Below are 25,041 nucleotides of genomic sequence, written 5' to 3'. Positions count from 1 at the left end.
TCCGTGGGCATAAGCACTAACCTCTGAGCTGGTGGGAAGAAACTGTGCAGATACCACTGCTCTTTTGGATACAAACACATATCTCTTATACCTCTCCTTTAGCATCACACTTCTCCATTCTCTGTGTTTCCATAAAGTTCCCCCTAGGGCATCCCTGATAACTCACAATTCAGATTTTCAGAAATCCTAAGACTCAGCTAAATAAGTGTCCTAAGATTTTTAATAACGAGATGCTTCAAAATAATAAATGTGAGAGACTTTTTACTTAATTTTATTTGCCTCTGAAGCTGTGGGTGTCATCTGCTGGCCCCAAGGTAGATGAGAGCTCTTGGTGGTCAAATTCCAGCCCAAACTGTCTGTTCTGAGGGAGCTCCTATTCCTACTCACACCTCAACAGGATGATGCTACCTGAGCCTTCCTAGTTCCTCTTCCCACCAGGATCCTCAAGGAAAACCTCTGCACCCTGGCTGCTCTGAATTCCTGCAAGCTCCTGGGAGGAGAAGCAGGACCACCATGAAAATATCCCATGGGCCAAACAGGCAAGGGAGAGGCCAGGACCCCACTCATCTTGCTGATCCTTCCCCACTGGAAACCAAGCTAAACTGTGTTTTACAAAAGCAAAAGCAGCCAAAGCAGGTCCCCATGTCTCAAGCTGCTCCAGGCTGTGCCCACTGGTGCAATGCACATGCAGAGCAGCCACTGCAACAGTGCCTGGCCCTTTCACAGCCCCAGACCAGGCCAGGATTCCAGAGCAGCACCAGCCTGAGCAAAGATGCTCCATTTTCCCTGGACTCCTCCCCTTCTTCCCTGGTCACACAACAAAGCAAAACAAAAGACACCCTGCAGAGAAGGATGGATGGATGGATTGATGATTTGGGTTGTTTTGCGTTTTTGCATTTAAATGAGAAGGAATAATTGGGGGAGGTGGGAGGGAGAAGAAACAATACTGAGGAGGATTAGTGATATTTGGGGCACATCTGTTGGAGAAATGAATTAGTCTGTGGATTCAGAAATTATGAGCATGTTCTCAAGAAGATATATGCTCAATGCTGCATGATCACTGATCCTCATTCTCCTGTGCAATTTCCACCAGTGCCAGCAAGAACAGAGTATAGACAAAAGTCACAACTGAATACCTGTGTTCCCTGCCTTGTTTATTTGTTGAGGATTAAAAATTCCCAGGCATTAAGTTTCCACTCTATCTACACCAGGCAACCATTTTTCACCTTCCAGCCATGAGGCCAGAACAGTGTGAGCACTAAAAGTGAAATCAAGATTTATCAGGAGTACTGTGATTTTTTTTTTCCTGACAGCACCATGGTGAGCAAGGAACCAGATGCCACACTAAAATATTCTCCATTAAAGAAAACACTCCATTCTGAAGCCCACCTTACAGTTTGGCAGAAGAAGAAGAGGTAACTCATGATTTTCCAGCCCATGGATTGATGCCAATACCTCCAAAGGAAGCCCCAGAGGGTTGTTTTGGAGAGGTGGGGCACATGCTCAATGGCAAACTTATGAAGAGACACCTCTGTGTGAAACCTGGGCACTGGTGTCCTGCAGTGGGCCAGTGGGCAGGGTGCACAAAATGTCTCTGCTTTCCCCCTGCTGCCTGCTCCCACAGCACCAGACATAATCACCCCCAGGCTTCTGAGGAAATGCTGAGGAAAAGCACTTTTTTGGAATGCTTTAGATGTGGTGGAGGAGAAAAACCCATAGAATCCTAGGATGATTTTGGCTGGAAAAAGCCTTTAGCATCCAAGCCTTTAGCCTGCCACACTTACTTAACAACAAATTTTGCCCTATGGGGTCCAGTGGGTAATTTCTTGACATGTTCATCTTTATTCTTGGCTGACTTGACAATGGTTGCTAAGCTCTCTAAATTATTGAACCTTGCAAGGTGTCATCTCCTTCTGCATTTGACCTGTAAGGTAAAGCTTTAGAGACCTTTTAGGTTCTGTCTCTCTCACAGGGCTAAATGCAGTACAAATCTACACATGAGAAAAAAGAAATTCATAAAAATTTCCTGTTTTGTTGAACTCTGTGGCAGGTTTTACACGTAAGACAATTCATCATAATGCAAATTGCAGTGATTTGGTGTGAGATATGGTGATGAAGCAGTGCCTTTCAATAAAAGCCTAAGCTTTATCTCTGGATGTATTATCAGGGGGATAACATTATTATAGATGTCAAAGATAAACCTCAAACTAGATTATGCCATTGTGTCTGCAATTTGCATTATTACTTGGAATAAATCTCTTCCTAAAAATCCCACCTTAAAACTGGTGAAGAAGCTGGAGGTGTAAGAACAAAGCATCCCTTTGCATAACACATTCATTTACAGAAGAATATCCCATCCTCTATTTATTTTTAAGAGGCACAATCATCCTCTACCTTTACTATAAATTCATCTGATATTATATTTTGTTTTCTCAGCTCTCTGTGCCCCTTGATTCCTCTCCAGGCGTGTTACTTGAGGAGGGGCACATGGAGGGAGCCAAAGGCTGGAGCAGGCACCGTGGCTGGCAGGACAGATTCCCTTTGGGACACCCTTTGCAGGCTGACCCACGTTTGCATCCCTGCATGCCTGCAGGCACTCCAGCATGGGAACCACCTGCCAGGCCTGGTTCTCACCTCCTTCCATGGGCAGCAGTGGGGCAGAAGAAGGGCACAGGCTCACTGTGCTTCTGCTCACATGACAAGAAAGATTATTTCATGCCACAGAGTTGCAATTCTTCCTGGGCACCAAATGCCACCACCAAGACCATTAACTCCACAAGGCTGCTGTTCCACAGGCTGTTTGGGCCTCCCACTGGGCTTTTCAAAATACATTAAACTATTTATGTGAATGAGGAAAGCAAGCAAGGCGTGGTGGCAGGGGCAGGGGCGTGTGTGCAATAACATCTTTTATCAACAGGAACTCAGGAGCTGGAAAACCAGACACACTTTCAGGCACCATCAGCTTCCTGCTCACTTTGAGCCTGGTTTCCCTAAGCTGCTTTCCACAGAGATCACCAAAGGGCTGCAACTCCCACTTCCTAAATTGGCGGGCAAGAGCAAAACCCTAGCACTTTGTTTTTGATCAAGTTAGCATCTCAAAGCAGTTCAAAAAGGCAACACATCTGCAAATAACTACCCTCTGAAAGAAGACGAAAAATGAAGGTTAAAGAATAAGCAGAAACGAAGATCAGTGTCGTCCTTTCAAGGGCAAACATTGCTCTTCTCTTTAGGAGAGTTCAGCCCTTATTTCACTAAAATCCCGCTTAATTTTCTCCATGTAACTGTTACAGGCATGATGATTCAGCTCACACGAGACAGAACACAGAAGCCATGTCCCCCTGTCTCCAGCAGCCCACTGGGACTGACAGCACAAGCAGCCAACTCTGCGTGTCTCCACTAAAGGAGGGCTGGTGAGAGCCTGCTTTTTGTGTTTTCCATAAAATTAGAAGTTTTCACAGGAAAATCTCACTCTCCCATTTTCAGTGTAATCCAATGCTATGGTAAATATCATGGCAATTTAGAACTAGGCAGGCCCCAAATCAAACCATGCCCCTTCACACCCTAGGTGGTCCCACAAGCTCTGGTGGAAAGAAGCGTAATGGCCAATTAGTGAGAATAACTGAAGATAAGCCATAAAATATTAATAACGCAACAGAAAACCATGCTTAAAGTCAATCTTTAGTGAATGTTAGGAAGCTGGCAGTTCAGAGCTTTATATTTTATTTTATATGAGAATTATCAGCTTAAAAGAAAGGTATACTTAAAAGCCCTATCTGTCTTCACTACTGTGAATTGTAGTTCAGTGGTTTAGCATCATGGAATAGGCAGAGCTGGCAAAACAATCTGATGCTGGTCAAATTCTCATTGTTATACATTGAAAGAAAATTCTGAAAAAAAAAAACCCAATCAAAATGCCCCTTTGCTTATCAAATTAAAAGGATTAAGGTTAGAAATATAATCCTGTAATCTTATGTTTTGGTAGCCTCAAAAATATTTAGTACACAGCACAGGAACACAAACTGAAAACAAAAAGCAACTTAACCAGGGAAACTGACTTTTTCTTAATGAGTCATGAAAAAGGGATTGTAATGTCACACACATTTTGCTCAGAAAATCTCAAAATGCATGTGTTTTTAAACCTACAGAACAGATGGACATTCAAAAGTTACTTTCTTAAAAAGTGTTTTTAAATGAATTCTTAAAAAATTAATCCACCCAGCTTTCATAGCTTGTACTTAACTCTGCTTACAGCAGTCCAGTGAATTAAAATTCAGTCTTTTTGTTAAATACCATTCAATTTTAAAGTAACTTTAAGTGATTACCATCTTATTAGAGTTAATACACTTCACTGTGTCAATTAGAATGTGTTTAATTATTAATATAAAGCATTCATCTTCCTATCTTTATCTTCCTTACACACATATGCACATCACTTGTGCTGACCCTTTGAAGCTGGCCTATCTAATTAAAACATGCTTTTTAATTATACCATATGAAAATGCTGTATAAAAGGTCTCATAAGCTCCTCTGTGGAGAATTTGGGAAGGAAAGCATCCTGATGTTGAGTTGTAGGAAGCGAGGAGTGAGCGTGTGGCTCCCTGGAAGGCGCGATGGGCAGCGCACACAACGCGCCCCGGGAGGAGCGGGGCTGCCAGGCAGGCACTGAACCATGGGGCTCCAAACAAAAGAGCATTTGCAACAACAATGAAGTTGTGGTTCCCACCACGCTCTGCACAACTGTAATTATCTTGATGTTCAAGGCCAAGTGCCTCAGTCTGGTGCTCAACTGTCGAAACTTTCAATCATCATAGCACAAAGAACACAGACACAAGCAACTATTTCATGGTTTTTTTTCCTTCCTAACAGGATATCATCCTGATACCCTCCTCTCTGCACCCAACCATTCTTCCTGCCACTTTCCCATTGTTTATCCACTGATGAAAATAAAAATGTCTGATTTGGTAATTATAAATACATGTACAGAAGTCCAACATGTTTTTCATAATTCAGTCGTACTGCTTCCCAGTTTTGTTTCCCAGTTTTTTTATTTGCAGACAGGAGAAAAGGAGCTCCATTATCTTAATCCTTGGAAGGTAAATATCTTTTTTGTTTTGGAAGATCTAGAATATTTCACTTCAGATGCCCTGGAATTTTTTTGTTTTGTTTTCACCTTTGAAAAGGTTTGATTTGCTGTGAACTCTGTGAGGGGATTTTCAGAACATAATGTATGCTGCAAAAAACCACTATCTCATTATGATTTTATCTTCTGCACAAATAACTTATAGGCAAGTTTTTGGGTTTTTCTCCTGGTTTGTCTCCTCCTTTTTTCTTATCTGATTTGTTTTCAGTGAGAAAAAACCACAACCACTTAAGGGGTATCTAACATATGGGTTGTTTTGACATTTAGCAAGTGTATGTTTGGGTAATGAGAATGCACTTGTGCAGCTTAAAATTTTATCCAGCTAACCTTTTTGAAATTTAACAATGGGGAACCCCCCCCCACCAAATCTTACATTACACAAGGCTCAACTTGGCTAAGTTAATGAAAACACAATTGTAAACTACGGTCACAGAAATTTGCTGTAGTTTAATAAACTGCTATTTAAAATATTTTAATGAAAACAAACATCCCTGTGTGTAATTCCTGTCAGATCAAGGATCTGCAATGCATACAGATGTTCACAATTATGACGGTGTGTGGGAATTTAACTACACCAGTGAGGAGGGGTTTTACATGTACCTATAAAATTATAATAGCAAATACCTTCACTTTGATGAATTCCACTTCCCACAGTGAAGTTTTTTTATTTCAGTTTGACCAATGATGATAAGAAAATGTACTATAACAAAGGTTTTCAAAAAGCCTGGGAGAATTGTGACTTCCATTTAGGTGTGGTAACAGTAATACCATCAATATAAAACCAGGAGAATAATTCAAAAAACTGCTCATAATTGACAGAGCAATGTCATACACAATAAAATACAATAAAAGAGATTTCACATGTGCTATAATAAAGGGAATGCTAAATTTGGAGCAGGCTGTTGTTAAGCAGGCTGCCAAAAGGAAAGCTGAGGTGCTCACTGTGTATTCTCTGCCACTGGACACCGCTGAGAGCTCATACTCCCAGCACATCTCCTTGCCAAGGGCTGGGAAGAGAGGCCAGTGCCAGGGGCAGGCAGGCACCCACACCAGGTCAGCAGCTTGCCCTGCTCACACAGAGCAGGGTGCCTGACAGCAAACAGGAGCTTAGCTGGGCATGGTGTCAGGTCAAATGTGCTCTTTTCACACAGCTATTTAATAAATTCAACTTGGAAAAAAGAGACTGAAATTGATGTTAGCCATGGTAGAGGGCTTGGACTAGCTGATCTTTAGAGGTCCCTTCCAACCCTAAACATCCTAAGCTTACAGCTGGCCATCAGGGCTAGATACTGAACACCTGCACTGTAGAAGAGCTGGGGCAGCACTTGTCCCTCAGCTGCAACCCTGTCCCACCACAGTCTGTGCTTGCAGGCCCCTCTTGTCAGCAAGGCTTGACTTTGTACTGTACAGCCCACAGCCAAAAACCCACAACCTTCTCTCCATCTTCCACCTGATCTCACAGACACCAAGGGCAGCAGAAGCCAGCAAGTGTGAAAATGTAACTGTGAGAATGGAACCACCCTGAAACAGAGTTATCTGGTCACTGAATTTTAGCTATGTGCTACTTTTACTTTTTTTTTTTTTTTAATCAAAATCTGGGGAGAAAGTGTAAAATTATCAGTGATAGACTCTTCGGCTGACAAATGAGGGGAGTGGCAAAATGAAGGGAAGAAGCAGCCAGCCCCACAGCTATCTTATGGAGAAGCAAAAGAAGATAAGCCATAATCAGTAAGGAGGATTTCCTAGGCACGGAACTGTTTGGAAGAGCTGAATTCATAAGTATATTGGAGATTAATTACTAAGGTAGCTCCTGAAACCAGAGCTAAGTGATTGCATTGGTGTGTGATCTGCTGCTTGCTTCTACAAAGCACCCATGGTGCCTCCACTGCAGGAGCACCCAGCAAGAACATGAGTCCTGTCAAATAATTATAAAACTAATTAAAAAGAACAAACACAACATGAAGTCTGTAGCTAGGTTTCCACATGACAGCAAAAGGACTTTGATCAGTGCAAATATTTCCATGGGCAAGGAAGATAAGACACTAGGCTCCAGATGAGGCATCTGAGCCCCCAGCACTTGCAGCAGGCCAGCTGAATCAAAGAGCATCCCACATGCAGCACCTTGGGGTGAGGGCAAGGAGGGTTTGGACATGGCTGAGGAAATTGTGGAACTTTAAACAGTAGCCAGTTTATGCACATCAGGAGGAGGGTAATGCGATAAAACTCTTTGCCTGGGTTTAAGAAAAAGCATAGCAGATTGCTGTGAAGGCTGCAGGCCATGTACAGCATTTGAGAGCTAAACTGTCAACAAAGACACCACACTAATCCAATTAGCAAAGGCTCTTTGCATCCTGACAAGTGAGCGTAGGTTGAAGATTAGCTGAAGGACATGCCCTCCAGATAAAAACCCACCTAGAGAAATGGTAGTGAGTCCTGAGAATCTGATATAAACTCCAGATCTGAAACATTCATCTCCTGTGACTTGGTGATAGACATGGACAGGAATATAATCAACAGAAACATGACAATAATAGACTTCAGAATTTGACTGAATTTTTTACTGTTTTTATTGTTTCACTTATCTTCTGGAGGCAGCAGTCATGCAGTTGTGATATCTGGGCCACAGCTCCAGTGCAGCATCACTTGGATCCAGCTGTAAGGCTGTGCTGTGCTGGCCCTATCCCTGCATGCACGAACAGCAAACCTTGCCACAAAAAGAAGCAAGGACCTGTTTTAACACGCACAGCAAATCTCAGAGTTAAACATACCAGGTGAGTGGGTGTACAGACTTCTGCTGAGAATCTGTGTCAAGAAAGAAATGCCTTTCACAGGGATCCCCCAGGTTCCCAGCCATGGGCAGCCCAGGAATGTCCCTTCCCCAGCTGCTCTTGACTTGCTTTTGATGCAGTCCAGGACACAAGTGGCTTTCTGGGCTGTAAGAGCACATTGCCAGCTCACATCCAGCCTCACAACCACCAGCAGCTCTGAGTCCTTCCTGGCAGGGCTGCTCTCCATCTGCTCATCCCCCAGACTGTGTTGGTACCAGGGGTGCCCCAACCCAGGTGCAGGACCTTGCTCCTGGTGTTCTTAAACCTCATGAGATTCTCATGGCAACACCATGCATTTCTTGAGCTTGTCCAGGTCCCTCTGGATGGCATCCCATCCTTCAGGTGTGTGATTGCACCACTCAGCTTGGTGTCATCTGAGAAATCTGCAGATGGTGTGCTTGATCCCTATGTCTATGTCATTGATGAAGATAATAAATAACAATAATGACAGCCTGTTCCAGCTTTTACACCAGTCATGCTCTGAAAAGAGTTTGGAGGATTCAAGCTCTGCTTCTGGACCATCCATCTCCCTGCTTGTGGGGTCCTTGCAAGCTACCCAAGTGCTGTAAGCATTGGGGGCTTGGAAGGGGCTGGGAGGAAACAGAGGCACCTGGCTGTACACAGCTGCTGCCAAAGTGGGGCACAGCTTGCCATGCCTACACCAACAGAGATAGCTGCTTACAGGCAGAAAAGGGCTGATGAAACAGAGAAAGTTGAAGAGGGATGGAAAAGACTGTGCTGGGACATCAGCCAAGGAGTACTAATTGTAAGGATGGATCTTACAAGCAAACAATTATTTATCTTTCCATCAGATGTGAAAAAGCTGCAGAGAGTCAGATCCACAACAATCAAAGGAAGTGGTGATAATGTTCTGCAGACCTAGTTTCACTACAAGCATCAGAATAATGGCATGGCATAGCACTGCTGAAAAAGAAAAAGATAGAAAAATGTCTAAACCTTCAACACTGTCCAGACTTTCACTGGGACACAATCACCCTCCACAAGCTTTTTCACAGTATTGCCATACAGAAACTGAAAGGTAAGGCAACCAGGTATTCTACTTGAGGCACTGAGAAACAATGAAAGTTAGTCAGCATTCTTCTTCAATTTTTCCTGCATCCAAAATCAACAGAAAAACTTAATAAAACTCCATTAAGAGTTCAAATTCTGGAAATACTGTAAAACATCCAGCACTCTAGTAACTGTAATTGTATTTAAAGTCTTAAAATTAACTACATGTTTTTTAGAGTATTAGACCTTGCCTAGGTTTTTATCTCTTTAGTATGTAAAACCATGTGGAGCCCAGTAGCATAACTCTGAAGACCTAGACTAAAAGATACTGTTAAGGCAGCAATGATACAATATATTTCAGTATCTTCATTGTGTTCCCTCAATATTTGAATGAAGAATCAGAGACATGATCAATGAAGCTGTCACATGGCAAGGTATGTCCCTACATTCATGACAGTGTTTGTAAATGACAGAATTTTTTGTTTGGTGTTTTGTATTAAAGAAAAACTTGGTCACAGCTGCTTGAAAATGTTGTCAAGCCCTATAGGCCAGTAAGGATAACCCTTGTTCATACTTGCTGTCACAAAACCACAGGCTTCCATAAGCTAAACAAGGAGTTAAAGATGCAGTGGAAAGGAATCAAATTTAGATTTGCTCTACAGGATTTGGCTGTTACACACCTGTGATCCCAACAAGCTGCAGAAGTGCAGGGTGGAATTTCAGACCTTCTTGCACGAGATAAAACACTCATTATGACTACTGTGGCTGCCAGATTTCTCTACCTCAAAGCTGAAATTCCCTGAAATAAATCTCTCTGACCTGAAAAAGGAGAATCTGGTATCAGAGTGAGCTGAGAAATTACTATCTGAAGAATGGATATAAGTAAAGATAAGGTAGAAGATATCCTCACGTTTACTTTTATGTTCTATGTTTGCAAGAGCCACTGAGAACTTACTAAGCAATATGATTAGGAACTTCTGGCAGGATGCTGAGAAACCAGCTATAATTACCTTTTTATGACACAAAGTTTGAATTCATAGCAGGCACATTAGATGTAATGATTCCTCATGTCAATATGGTATCACAAATACAAACTAGGAGGGAAAAAAGTGTAACATGCAGAAAATCTCTAATTGCTGTATTTGATTACCAGAAGATTTACAACCACATAAGATTTCTCCTCTCTCTGAAGTGAAATCCAAGGAGAGATGCAAAGGATATGGGGAATTCTCTGATGATCTTTTCCCCCTACAAACTGCTCCTTGCTAGGGGTTGCATAGCAAAGGAGGCAGAGAGAATGTGATAATGCTGAGGAGAACTGTGGGAACATTGAATTTCTTTATTTCAGGAGTTGGTTTCTTTTCCCTTAGAGCGCTCTTGTTCTGTGTTGATTAAATTCTGCTTTTTGGGAACATGACCATAGAGGAGAGCAGTGTTGGTGGCTGCTGAGCAGGAGGACCATGAGGACAGCCCTGGAGGAGGCACCACTCATGGCAGGGCAGGAACAGTGGGAATTCAGACCCAAAAAGCTGCTGATTTATGGCCACAGTGGTGTGTCCCATAGGAGGCACCAATGGGGCTGGAAGTACAGCTCATGCAGGAACTGCTGTGGCATTCATGCCCCTAAAACAGTGTCCATGACATGATCCATTTGCACTTCAGGGACTGCCTCCTGGGGAGTACAGACAATTCCACCTGTGTCTAAGCCTTCACCCACAGCTCATCTCAGCTGCTTCTGCAGCACTCAAAGATATATGAAATGAAGCTGGAAAAATTATACAGGCTTGGTACAGTGTTCAATATGTTCAATTTGTTTGCTTAACTAAAATTACATCCTTTAACCTTTAGTCAGGCACACAGCTCTCTGCCATCAATGGCACAATTAGTGTGCACATTGCTTACTTTCCTACACTGATTTGCATATAAAGAAGTTAAGGGTTGTAAGACTAAAAAAAAAAAAGATTAAAAATATATGGACTTCCTCACTCACATCCTTACATCACAGGAAGTGAAGTTCATTCCAAATCACCCCAGCCTAGGCAGTAATCAGGTTTCAGAAATACCTTGTGGAAGCTCAGTTTACCTTTGTGCCCGTAACAGAAGACTCCTGAAGACAGAGAAACTTTCATCATGTATAAATGACTAACAATTACATGGAACCAAATGGAGGGCTTCAAAGCAGGGTGGAAAAATGGAGGGAAATTCCATCCTATTAAGATAGGACATAATTGGCTTGTACAGGAAATAAACACTATATTTTTAGCAGGTGACTAGTCAGATAGAATCAGTACAGGGTTATGATTGTGTAGTGATTTCTCATCAAATTGCAGCCTATCTTCCCAGAGAGATGACAGATCTTGGTATTTTCTTATAATTATTTTTCTATGTAGGCTCTTAATTGGGAAATGGAAACATGAGAGCTCCCAAAGCAGGCTGCATTTCATAGACTATTACCATTCATATTTCATCTTTTACAATTAATTCTAAGATTTGTAGGTACCTCATACTGGTATGTTACTACACCAAGTTAGTACCATGATAAAATTTCAGTAATACCAGATTCTTCCAGCCTTCAGACTTGGCAATTCCCTGCTCATTCCAGTTTATGGCCACTGCATTCCATGAGCCAACACACATTGCTGCTATTGAAACCAACCTGCGCTATTTACATATCAAATAGATAGAAAATCTGGAATGCTGTAAACAATAAATTCACATCCAAGCTGAAAACACAACATTATGATTAATAGTCATAAACTGAACTTGCAAATGGATATTAATATATTAAAATTATTAAAATCAGAGGTAAAATAACAATACTTAAAGGAGATTGGGACAAAATTCAATAATGCACCTTCATGAAATATTTCTGGTAATAGATTTCTTGTTGATAACATTTTTAACCCTGCTTTGTAAAGGGGATGAAAATAAGGAACTAATGGCCACCATATGTGGGTAGATGTTTGGGTTTGATGAACAAAACATTGTAATGCAACATGGAACCTAAAGGCATCAAAGCAACTTCAACCAATCCCAGAACAGATATCAAATTTCTACTGCATTCATCCAGTGATAAAACAGTCATAAAATTCTACAATATTTGCATTGATTTTTGGGATAAAGTATTCCAGAGCCCTCTTTATCATGGTTGGAAGTGTTTTTCCCTGGCCAATCTGAATGTGATCAAACTGTCCTTCCACAGAAGAAAGTGTTTTACTCAAGTGTAGCTAACTCTGAAACCTAAAGACAACAAAGCTATAAGCAGTGCTCCCTCTTTAACTTCTGACAGCAGGACAGTTAATTTTGAACTCAACAACTATCCACTGAAAATAGACTTACAGATCAAATCTTTGTGTATGAATAATATGGTGCTTCTCTTCTAAATACGTGCTGTTTGTTCTGACTACAGCATTAAGTATTAAACACGTTCATCAATTATTAATATAAGCTTATTATCTTTCATTCTAAAAGTGTATTTAGCCCTTTTTTCTGAGGATTTCTAGCAAGAGATTCTAAAAATATGATGGAATGCATGTCATTCCAAAACTAAGACATGGATGTATTAACTTCATTTTTATGCATATCTTTGGTTAATGAATCTTGCTACTTCCTATTGACAGTACAATAGTATACAAACATTTAAAATGAAATCTACTGATCATAAAATCTATTTTGTGATGCCCAGTTCTGTGTGTATTGTGTATTTATGGATAATGGACTTTAAAATGTATTTCACTGTGGGACTCATTCATGAGAGGCTTGGCACAAAAGTAACTCCTCAACAAACACCAAATATTCCAACCATCTCCTAGTTCTGCTCAGGGTTTCTCCCATCAGGCAAAAATTTTTTTCTCATCTTATCAGATTGGTCCTGCTGCCCCAAGCCCTGCATAAATTTGAGGGAGCATCTCCTGTCCCCCATGCAGGGAAAAGCCCAGTTCCTTGCTGCCATGTCCCTGCTTGCTAACTCCTGGCTCCTTCCACAGTCACATTCTTGATGACAGCCCTGAGGCAAAAGCCAGAGACTGTGAAGGAAAAGCCTTCCACCTGGAGGGCTGGATCCACATCAACGAGATTTTTTTTACATCAGAATTTAAATAATTTATGGTTTCAATTTTTTATAACGTCAACAGTGAGAGGCAGTGTTGGGAACCAGCCCCCTCTGCTCCACCCCTTGTTTGCAGGGTCACAGCAGACATTGCTGAGCTGTCAGTGTAAATTACAGCTGGCAGCACGTCAGTGCAGAATGCTTAAATGCGTGTGCAATTTCAAATGCATAAATAATCTCACTGACTTTACTGAAGCACCAGAAAACATTCACCTAATGTTATTTTGTAACTTCTCAGGAGTATTTGAGAAGCAGCACTATGATCTTTATTAGCTGTCAAGCCCATGATGAGGCAAAGTACGTTCCTCAGCCGGCTGTGGAGACAGGCCTGGAAGCAGCTATGTCCTTCTGGAGTTTTATCTGAACATTTACAAACCAGAGGTGAGTTACAGCATTTCCCTTAAGTGTCTATTACTGCAGCTTTTTGGGAACAAGAACAAAGCTAATGCTCTGTGCTGGCTGATGACCAAGGGCTGAGGAGCTCCTGTCGAGGCTGTGCACCCTCACTATGCCCTTGTAGATGAAGGGGCCTGCAATGGGTTTACATGCAATCCCATGAACCAGGAGATGTGTCCCACCTTTTTCCTTCCAGACGGAAGAAATGTGTCTGCATTAAGCATTTTGAGCAGAAATTCACACAGTGCAAATCTCTCCAGCAGCTGACAGTCCCCCTGCATGACCTGGAGCAAGGCACAGTTCCTCCCATCATGCAAACACAGAGACACGGGACTTACCCACCCTCAGTGACACCCACAAACCTTTTTCTGACTAGAAGGCAGCGCCAGCAGTTTCCCTCCCTTTGCCTAAGAATGCCAGCAATTTCAGCTTGCCACAGAGCTGGCCTGGCTGCTGGTCCAACATATAAATCACGGGCCCCAGATAAGACAAGCACATACCGGTGTAGTCCTCGTGGCACTCGCAGGTGTAGCCGCCCTCGCGGCTGCGGCACAGCCCGTTGCTCCCGCAGGGGTTGGAGTAGCACAGGTCGATTTCCGTCTCGCAGTAGTCGCCGGTGAAGCCCGGCGGGCAGCGGCAGCGCAGCCCGTTGATGGGGTGGATGGGGCGGAACAGGACCGTGTTGGAGCTGATGAACGGCGCCGAGCTGTCGAACTTCAGCACGGAGACGCATTTCATGTAGTTCTCGCAGGGCTCGCGCAAGCAGATGTTGTCATCGAAAGGCAGCACCCTCTGCGTGGAAATCAGCGTCAGCAGCGTCCTGTTGAGGTAGATCTGCTCCTGCAGGTCCTCAGAGGGGAAGAACTTGTTTCGAATGCCACCAGGGAGCAAGGCTGAGAAGGTGACGTTCAGGATGTTGGAGCTGACGTCCGTGTCGTTTTGGATGTTGAAAACAAAGATGCCGTCCTTGGCGGTGGAGAGCACGGTTGCCACCCCCTCCACAAAGAGGGACAGGAGGGGAGAAAGGAACCTCTCCTGGGACATGTTCTCCAGGCGCACTGTGATGCTGTTGGTGAGCATGTCGTCCGTGATGATGGTGACACGCAGGGTGCAGACTGCAGTGACACTGTGAACTCCATCTGAAGGGAAGGGAGAAAATAACAGCCATGTCAGAGAGCAGGCCTCAACCTACAGACACGGGGGCTCCCACAGCCTCCTGAAAATGAAGCAGACCTGCAAGGCCCTCAGTTCTGGGCACCAGGATGACAGAGGGAAATGTATCCACCTTCTGAAGTTATTACCATTGCCTTTTATCAAGCAAACAAAATAAAATTTCTTAAGAATTGTAACTCAAAGGACCCAAGACATCTCAAAGAGGCAAGAACACCTGGAGAAGATGCCAGGCAAATAACTAGCAAGGGTTAGTGTGGAAACAGTCTGAGGGCCCTAGGATGGCCAAGGGAAACCAAGAGGAAGGTGACTCCCCTGACAGTGACCGCTAGTCTATAACTGGCGCTGGGAAGCTGCTGCTTTTCACAGCACAATACCAAAATTATCTTCTTCAGGTGTGGTCTCAGGCTTAAGGAGCCAGAACTCTGCACAGACAGAGAATTGTGACCAGAGCTTCAGATAAGTCATTTAAGGAAACAAGTCTTCACATCTGAGTGCTGGAACTTTTTCATTTCTCACATGTAACTTCTTAAAAATATTTTATGAATATTAGAAAAAAATTTAAATTAAATATGCCTGTAGTGAAAAGTAGACATTTAAAAACTCTTCCATTTTATTCTTCCTTTAAGGCATTTCTGATACTGCTGTGCCTGTTCTGCAATAAAACCCATAATTATAAAAATATAGCACTAATACCTGACACTGGACTGAGAATTGCCACTGTAAAATTTCAGCACACCCTGAGGCTTACAGCAGCACTGTAAATGTACAAATTCTAGATTATTCTGGCATTATGGAAAATAATTATGACACAGTGAGAGTGCTAAATTTAATCTAACTTCAATGCATATGTGGAATGGGAAGTTGCATCATCACTAAATCAAATCACTTACTTTAAATGTGTCTCCTTGCTAACATCAGGGACTCATTAAAATACAGATTGCATTACAGAAAATGTGGTTAGCATTAGAGCAGCATCTAGAAATCCCAGATGAGATCAAGAGTGGCTTCCGGTAGGAAATGTTCCTTCTGAAAGATGTCACAGTGTAAACAAACAACCTGAAATGGGCATGAATTTGTCTCATGAGAGAGATGAATTGCTTTGAGTGGCCAATATGAGCCCCAGAGTGGGGTCAAGACCTGAGCCCAGTTTCCTTAGGCCACAGCTCAGTGTCACAGCCTTGGTCTGATGTAACTCAATGATAATAATGCACAAGTAACCTGCCATTAAGCTTGATTTCAATTAAACCACATGGTACGAGAAGAAATGGATTTTGAATCACATCAGTGTAAATTGCATCAGGAACTGTGTTTAAATCCATCAGTGTGAGATCAAAAGTTTAACAGCATAGACTGCTAAATATCATTTTGCTAATGTTTGTTATCTCCAAGTGTAACTTTATGACCTATTATGGTCATGCAGGAATAGAACAGAAGAAATCCAAATTTTTTCTTTCCTACTCACTGTCACCACTCCATCTCAAGTATGGTTTTGTTTTAAAAAGAAATGTATTGTTGGAAGATTTTTCCTCCAGTTTTATAGCAGCAATATAGTAAATCACAGCAGCCTAATTAACAAAATGGCTTTTGACTCCTTCCTCCTATCAGGTTGTCTATGAAAGCTCAGCTGTTGACTCCTTCCCCACTGAAGCAGCTTTTATGCAAATAGAAAAATCTCTTCTGTGCGCTACTTTAACTACTGCCTGGCTAAAACCAATCCACCAGGAGTGGACATTGTCTGGAGTGATCTGTTTGACTTCTCCCAGGTAACAAGTGACAAGACAACAGGAAAAGACCTCAGGTTGCTCCAGGGGAGGCTTAGATTAAGTATGAGGAAGAATTTCTCCACCAAAAGGGTGCTCAGGCATTGGAACAGGCAGCCCAGGGAAGTGGTGGAGTCATCATTCCTGGAGGTGTTTAAAAGATGTGTGGATGTGGCCCTTAGGGACATGGTTAAATGGTGGGCTTGGCAAGGCTGGGTTAATGGCTGGACTCAATGATCTTAGAGGCCCTTTCCAAAATAAACAATTCTATGATTCTATGTGCCCATCACAGAAGCTCACATACCAGCTTTCATTTTCTCCCAAGTTTGCAAAAATCTCTTTCTTCTCTTCCTCGGACTCATTCTAGAAATCTGTAGCATCAGTTTCCATCAAGACCCAAAGCAGCCTTTACAAATTATTGGTAGCCAAAATCCTCTGTGGATTTCTGGTCAACAGACAATGCAGGATTTCCAGTATTTTCATAAATGACATCCTCAGACTAGTTTACCCATGTCTATCATTTGCACAGCTCATTCCCCTGAAAGGCCAGAACAAACTATTCACTTTTTTTTTTCCTAAAGCAATTGACATTTGCCTGTTTGTCCCATAGGGTGCCTGAACTATTTTGCTATTTGTTGCACAATATGCTACAGAAGTTCCCTCATACCAGCCAGAATGCTGGACAATGGGTCCTTTTTTAAAGAAAACACTATGATCTATAGCCCGTGGTATGTATAGTAAGAAGACAAAATAAGATCCACTGTCTGACAATGCAGTAGAGTCTACAAACTGTCATAATCAATATCAACTGTCACAATATGCAAGAGCTTCCCAGCATTCACAACAGCTATTCTGACACAGTTAATAAATCACTGGAAAAAAGCCTGGTGTCAGATACCACACAGCCTCCTTGTTCCATGGGCAGCACAAAAGAAAACTGGGCACAGCCATATAGCCGCAAAATGAAGTTGTGTTTTAAAAGCCAACTCAGCTTTGTGCAACCCTGTTGCAGAGCATTAAATTAAAAAGAGAGTAAAAAACGAGCAGAGCATGTGTACTATAGGCAACAAAAGAATGGCACAGCCATAGAACTGGCTGGACAAGTGCCTCTTTCATATCTCAGTTAGGCTGAGAGCAGCATCACAGGATCTGATCAGCTATTCATTCAGAAACTCAAGGAAAGTTGAAACAATCTGTGGTTTTATGAGACCAAATTAGTATCTATTCTCCTTTCAGCAGACAACATTAGCTTTGAGGTGGGGAACAACTGCAATAAAGAAAGTGGAAATTTTTTTGGGTCTTTTTTGGGAAATTATTTAAGCCCTAAATACCCAGTAACATATGTGTTTTGAGATTTATAATTGAAATACTCCATGAATGTTTAAAAGGTTTCCTGCCAGAAATGCCAGAGAATTATCATTAGGAAGTACTGTTTTGTGGAGTGGCCATACTTCATGGCCTTCAGTGTTTGAGATGCCCACCATATGCAGCTACCAAACTGCTAAAAAGGCTCAAACCATCTGAGATTCCAAAGGTCTCATGATACAGCCATAAGAACTCCCTATCATGTTTATGGCAGGTGCAAGATGGTTTCAGTCAGGGGTGTGAAAGAACCTTCAAGTTGTTACACTGGAAAATTCTGGCTGCACTTTGCTCTTTGGAGCAGATCTTGGAAGAGATGAGTGCACACACATTCCCCAGGCTTAGCTGTCACCAGTTCTCAAGTTCTCACAGCCATCATGTGGGGGCTTCAGCAAACCTGCTGGGTGCAGGAGTCTTCCTGAAGGAGCTCTGAACACTCAGATCATGCTGGCAGATGGGATGTGCAGGCATCCTGCTAAGAGTGATTTGAGCAGACAGCCTGGATCTTAGCAGCCCCAGCCACCCAGATAGCCTGAGGAAAGGGAAACACAGGACAGACCAAAGAATGAAAAAGGATTCACCCAATCCTCTGTTAGCTTGGCTACTAAATCCCTATACTGGCTTTTGTCACTTGGTCCTCAAGTTTCTCTTCCATAAAATAGGGATAATAGCATTTAACATGGATAATAGGATAATAGTGGGTACAGATGATAAAATTTTGAGACACTGGGTAACAACAAAAGCAAGACAAATATCCTTAAGAAATCATGAAAGGTTCTTTTAAGAGCTGTTGCAGCCAAGTTTATCAAAAACAAGGTGGAAACATTAAAATAAGACTCTTACTGTCTCACAGACCCATGAATGAACAAAGAGGATTCTGGACAGCCTGGTGGCCACACCAGAAATGTGTTCATTACAAATGTGGTCCCTGCACACTCAATTTTTATTCTGGCAATATTATTCTATGTATAATTTCCACAAAAGTGCTCGCTCTCCACAAGGTGGAAATCAAAGCAGATTGTTGTCTTCTGAGTCACTGTCATTGCTGAAGAGGAGACTTAAAACTAGAATTACTCATCTTCACCCTTCATCAAATGAATGAAAAGATCTAATAGCAAACACATACCCTGATGCATTACAAAGAAAAGAGAAGACAAGAAAGGCTGATGAAAGCTTGACGCTCTCTAAAACATATTAATAACTAGAAAATTGACTAAATAGGCATTGTTTCATTATTACCTTTACTTTACAACAAACCTTATCAAATCTGATACTTTAATCTCAGCTTTCTATCCTCTGGCAGTCCATAAACCAAAGAATTTTATTATCTAGAAATGTAAACACAGCAAAGTTTAACTGAAATGCATATTTGGCAATGGCAGCACCTGGCCAGAAAGGCTCTTTTGTTTCTTTTTTAAGTTTGCAGAAATAAAATAATTAACACTATTTTTAGCTTATTACATACAATGGTCTTAGTACCATTTTTGAAAGCTGCATACTTTATACTTTAGCATCAGAGTTTTCTTTCACAGATATACTGACTCAAACTCATTCTAATTTTGCTTTATAACACATCTGGAAATAGCAGATGCCAGTTTTTACAACAGCCATGCAAAATCCTTGGCCAGCAATCCACAGGTTCAAATAACCTCTTGCTCTTCCCAAACCACAAGAAGTAGCTGTGGCCATGGGTAGCAGCCACTGCTTGGTAACAGGCCCTTGGAATGACCAAAGCTGCATCCTCATTGCTTCCAGCCATGTCTTTACATACAGGAGTTGATTCACACCTAGCCCAGCACTAAACCTGGAATTTCTGATGAGGATGCTGTGCTTTTAGTGCCCTCTCCACAGCCTGGATGGCAGCAGCACATCAGTAGCAGCAGCTCACAGGAATGAACACTGCAGGCAATGCTTGCCTGTCTGAGCAGGGCTGGCACCCAAACCACACTTCCCACTGAGCAAACAGCAGTAAAACATCAACATGTGTCAATAAAAGTGAGACAGAGTGCACAGTCCTGCCCTGAGATTTAGTTTGCCTCAGATTCTGCTACCATTGCAGAGCTGACTCCTTTCCTTGCATTGTGCTTCCACCACCATGGGAGCAGATTTAAAATGCATAAAATATTTAAATGCTAATATTGTCCCTTCCAAACCACTGCTGCAGGCATTACAAAGCTTCACATCCATGAGTAGAAATAAGAACTCTATGAACACCCATAGGATAAATTCCTTAAAATATCTTCTATGTTACAGAAAGTTCAGCAGCTTATAACACAAAGAAAATACCCTGAAAGAAAATAAACTGCACAGAAACCTAAGCAAGATTCCTTGCTGAAACACCAGGAAGACATGACTAGAAAGGAAAAGGAAAATGGGCATACTTGTGGATTTAAAGATCTCTCATCTCAGGGTTTTCCCAGTTATCAAGCAGCCTCACTGAGGAAGGGTTTAGAAAGTGAATATGAGCCAAGTTTTAGTGTCCCCTCAGGGCACCCTGGAAAAAGAAGCAGGTGATGGTTTTGGTCTTAGCTGTCCAAAAGACAACCACAATGTCCAGTGGCAAATATCCCCTCTGTGTCCCTAAAGAGTCTCTGTTTTGTAGCTGGAACAGCTCAAAAGTCCAAAGGCCTCTTTTGCTAGAGAAAAGTGATCTTGAATGGTACGGTAACAGAAAAGTAACATCCGTGAGAAATAGACTCCATCACTTGCTGTAAAAAAACATAACATATTGTGTGTAATATCATATTATTTCTTAGACACTCACTAATGAATTCTGTCAAAGCCTCCCCTTTCCTGGAATGGGAAACACTGCTGATAGGCAATTCTGTCAATACAGCAAGTTGGGTGCAACCACATGGAGACTGTCCTTGGCCACATTAAGCTTATGTTATTGATTTTGTCCCTTTGTTTCAGGCTGCCAGTCAGCTCCCTGCATTTAGGAGCACTGACTGCCAACACAAGTTGTGGGCTTTGGAAACAATATATAGAAATAACTATCTATTATTCACACAATGCCAAAGGTTCATGATGGAACTGCTGCTGTGAAGAATGTCAAAGTCCAGGTCTGCTCCCAAGCCCATTACACCAACAAGAAGATACCCATGGACTTCAGTGGGCTTCACTCCCTGCCAAAATCTGGCCTAGAGCCTAATTCCCAGAGTCACTGCCAGTGCACTCACACAGAGCTTCACTCCCAACCCTGCAGCCCCAGACAAGAACAGTCTGCCCAGGAAATGGTGCAGGCTTGAAAAATCTAAAGAGCAGAAAGCAAAACATGAGGGATGAGCAGGGCAAGCACTAGAAACATGCCCCATGGACAGCACTCCTGAGCTGTAATGGTGGAAAAGGTTTTCTAAAATCAGGTGTCTGAATCTGTACCTCAACATCTCCCATTTTCCAGGAAGGATGAGCACCTGCAGCCGCCCTTCAGCAGATGCTCTGTTTTGAAACATTGGCCATTGTTGCCCAGCATCATTTGGAGGAAAGAAGGTTTGGAGCGCTCACAGGAAGAGGGAATACAAAGATGTGTTACAGGGGTATTTAGGTTTCAGGGAGAGGTAAAACAGGAGGCAGCTGAGGTACATGGTGTATGCAAGTACCTTGGCAGGTCCTGACTGGGCTGCAAGAAAGGGGGAAGTCCTGGGTAAGACATGTCTTTAGAGGAAAAGAAGGTGTCTGACAGCAAGACTGGCAGACTGATGGAAGACAAGACAAGTCCACAGTGGCAGAGAGAGCGCCAATGTGTAACTGTGCCAGTGCCCAGCTCCCCTTAAACCAGCATTAACCACATTACCTCCAGCACCTTCCTGCTGCCACTGCAGCAACTCAGAGCACCCCAGGGTCTGTCCCAGACCACCCAGGCCACGGGGTATGCACCTGGGTGATGGCTGTGCCAGGCTGTGCCTTGCCACTGCACTGCCCATGGCAGCATCAGCCACATCTCCACTTGTGAAAGGATGTCAGAGTCATTGCAAGCAATGGTCCCAACAAGTATGTTCTGACACTTCCAGGCAAAGCCACCTCTTCTGCTCACAACCTGCAGGCACTCTTAATTTCAAGTCAAACCTTAATGTACTTCTTTTTGCAAAGAAGATGAATATCTGGGACACCTGGGGAGAGTGGGCAGTGGCACTTGGGGCTCTCACCCCACAGCTCCCTTGGCAGCAGCTGCAGCTGAACCAACTAAATCAAACAGCTAAAAATACCCAAATTGTGGGAGGATAAATTGTGCATAAAGCAACTGTGAATTCCCGACATGCATAAGAGAAAAAAACAAACCAATTTCAGCATCATTATCTTTAATGTAGCCTGTGCTGCTCTGGATTATTTACTTTGTACACAATACTGAAAAGAAAAAGAACATATTTGAATCTGCAACTTGAACAACTTGATGCCAACTGGATTGCTCAACATTGTACAAGATTGCTGTTCTGAAACCAGCACCTGCAAGCTGAGAATTTTGAAATGTTAATTGGGTTGATAACACTAGTCTGGGGGAACATTTCCTGAGGGTAGGAGGTAAAGCAAGTTGGATCTGCTGACAGAAATAAGCCTTCTTGACTTCTAACTGTAGCAAGGCTGAAGATACACCTCATTTCCTTGAACACCCTCCCACAGAATCACTTCTTGTTCTTCAGGTACCTGGTGCCCATGGGCTATAGCTTCTGTAGGGGGTGAGATGTAGGCAAGGGATGCTGACAGGGATGCAGGAGCAACAGGTTGAACAAGGAAGCAAATCCCTGTCCTGAGCAGAAAGCACAAGTAGAAGGGATTTGGGACACTTAGAGGGAAGTAAGATATGTGGAAAGATAACATGAGCATGCTAACAACCAGCTCCTTACAGACTATTTAACTAAAGAGGAGATTTCCCTTCTAACTAAAATGCAAACCAATTTTCCTTCTGGCCTCTGCACACCTCCCTGTTCCTCAGCTGGTTTTCCTTGTTAGCAAAGACTGGCCAGACTCCCCTGCCCAGCTGTGCTCGGCAGCAGGGCCAGCTCCTCACCTGTGCATCCTGCCCTGCTCCAGGCCATGCCAGCCCTGTGGGGTGCACAGCTCTGTAGGGGGGTACAGTATGGGTAAATGAAGGTGGTACAGAATGTAATCTTATCCCCTAAAGAGTTGCAGCTGGACCAATTACTAAAGATTAGGAGCAGGCCTGATGTTAACAGGCCACGACTGTACCCAACAAGAAGAGTGTTATAAAAGAGTGGATTGGTGGGAACTGGAGTCAGTTGGCTGCTGTGAGGATGAGGAAGAGTCAGTGCCTAGAGGAGCTGCCTACAGGAAACATCAAGGAGGTACAAAACTCTAGCAATGGAACCCTTGCAGTGTAATGATAATAGAACTCTTGCAATATATGACAACACAGCTCCAGAGCCCTGCCCTGCTCCAGGCCATGCTAGCCCTGTTGGGTGTATGGCACAGGAGCCATGCCCTGCTCTGGGCCATGTGCACAGGCAATGATCCCTGTCCCACTCTGGGCCATGCCACTCCTGGGCCACACCACTCCTGGGGAGCCCTGTCCCAGTCTGGTCCATGCCAGCCCCAGTGGGGTGCACAGCCCCAGAGCCCTGCCCTGCTCTAGGCCATGCCAGCCCTCGGTGGGGTGCACAGCCCCAGAGCCCTGCCCTGCTCCCAGTGAGGTGCACAGCCCAGGAGCCCTGCCCTGCTCTAGACCATGGCAGCCCTGGTGGGGTGCACAGCTCCAGAGCCTTGCCCTTGTCCCAGCCACACCCTGATGGGTGCACAGGCAAGGAGCCCACTCCACTGCTTCTCCACAGCCAGCTGCCAGCGACAATGGAGGTTCCAGACTCCCACTGAAGACAAGGATTTCCATTTAATGCTAATGTCCATGGAAACTGTGCACCTTACAACACTCATCTGACCTGTTCAGCTGAAAAACTCTAGTTCAGATCGCTACACCAGATAAATTCATAGACTGACTTGCTGGGGCCTCCAACACCTCCCATAAAGCTTGATCTTGTTTCATATATAATCAAAACTATTGCCTAATTACTGCAATAATTTTCTCTGAGCTTTAAAGGAAGAGGGGTTTAATATCATTCACATTTTAATTCTAATTAAATGCAGAGCTAAATGTTGTTAGCCAAAAGAGTTTCCCAGCAGACTCTCATGGCTTGCAGCCCCATCTCACAGTGTGCTGCAGTGGTGGCAGCAGTGGCTTGGTGGGCACTGCTGGGCAGGCAGAGATGCCAGCAGCATTGAGGTGTGTGAAGCCCAGGCACAGGGAGCACTGCTGTCCCATCACCCCACAGCCAAAGGGCTTTTCCTGGGCCTCCAGGAAAAATCCATGAAAGCACTGGAGCAACAACTGCAGTCATGGGATGCTCCAGCGTTATCTCCATTCAGGCCATGGTCCTCAAGTAAACGATGTATTTTGTACAGAGGACATAAGAGCAAAGTGTTTACCCAGAGATGCTTTTACGTCACTTACCCCACTTCAAACAGGACAAGCCCCTGTGTGGGGTGCCTGGCTGTGCTGCGGGGGGACAACCCATGGGTCACCATAAAAGCCTCCATTCTCCTCACAGCTACACAACCCCTGCAAACATTTTTACTCATGGTGTCTGATTAAAGCAAGAACTTCCCCAGGCAAGCCAGAGCTCTATTCAAATCTCTCTCTTTGCAATTTCAAAGCAGGAATAGATGAAAACTGTTTTGAGGATGGCAAGGGTGAAGTGGGATGAATTGGGGTGGGGGCCTGGGAGTTTCAAAACTGGGAACGGTGCTAAGGAAATTGCTTCTCTTCCTCACTGTTTGCACTCATACTGCATATTAGTAACCTCAAAGGTATCCTTTCAAAACAGCATCAGCAAAAAGAAATCCATCAGGTTTATTTCTCTAAATGTCTCCAAATTCCCATGTTGCTTTTTCCTGGAGATATGCTCTGCTCCTTGCTGTGACCCACAGTGAAACCACAGGGACACTTCCTGCTGGATGGGGTTCAGGTTTGCTATCTTGTGCGGAAAAAAGAGAAGGGAACAATGAAAGAAAGACAATAGTTATGTTTACAGACAAGCTTTCAAAACAGCTGTGTATCAGCTGAAAGTTATTGGTATATGGGGTGATGTAGACTTGCCCAGCTCTCTGAAACAGAAAAAAAACCAGAAAAATTCAGCTGTGGGAGCTCAACAGGTTGCTGACTGTTCTCGTGTGCTATGGAGGCCCAGCTTGGGGAAATAAGAGGGTTCTTGGGCATATGGGCACTTCTTTTTTTTTTTATTTTCTGTGGTTTCTGTC

The 25,041-nt window shown here is 43.3% G+C and overlaps 1 protein-coding gene across 1 annotated transcript in view; it reads right to left on the bottom strand.

Annotated features, from left to right (window-relative positions):
* Positions 1 to 25,041, bottom strand: part of CELSR1 (cadherin EGF LAG seven-pass G-type receptor 1) — a 165,162-nt gene that overhangs the window by 82,136 nt on the left and 57,985 nt on the right. The window contains exon 2 of the mRNA XM_064702803.1: positions 13,984 to 14,622. Within this exon, the coding sequence (XP_064558873.1) occupies positions 13,984 to 14,622 (639 nt within the window). The remainder of the gene's footprint in view (positions 1 to 13,983; positions 14,623 to 25,041) is intronic.

This window comes from Zonotrichia leucophrys, chromosome 1A, assembly GCF_028769735.1.
Source record: "Zonotrichia leucophrys gambelii isolate GWCS_2022_RI chromosome 1A, RI_Zleu_2.0, whole genome shotgun sequence".
NCBI lineage: Eukaryota > Metazoa > Chordata > Aves > Passeriformes > Passerellidae > Zonotrichia > Zonotrichia leucophrys.
Note: the sequence above shows the minus strand (reverse complement) of the source record. Positions and strands in the feature narration are given on the sequence as shown.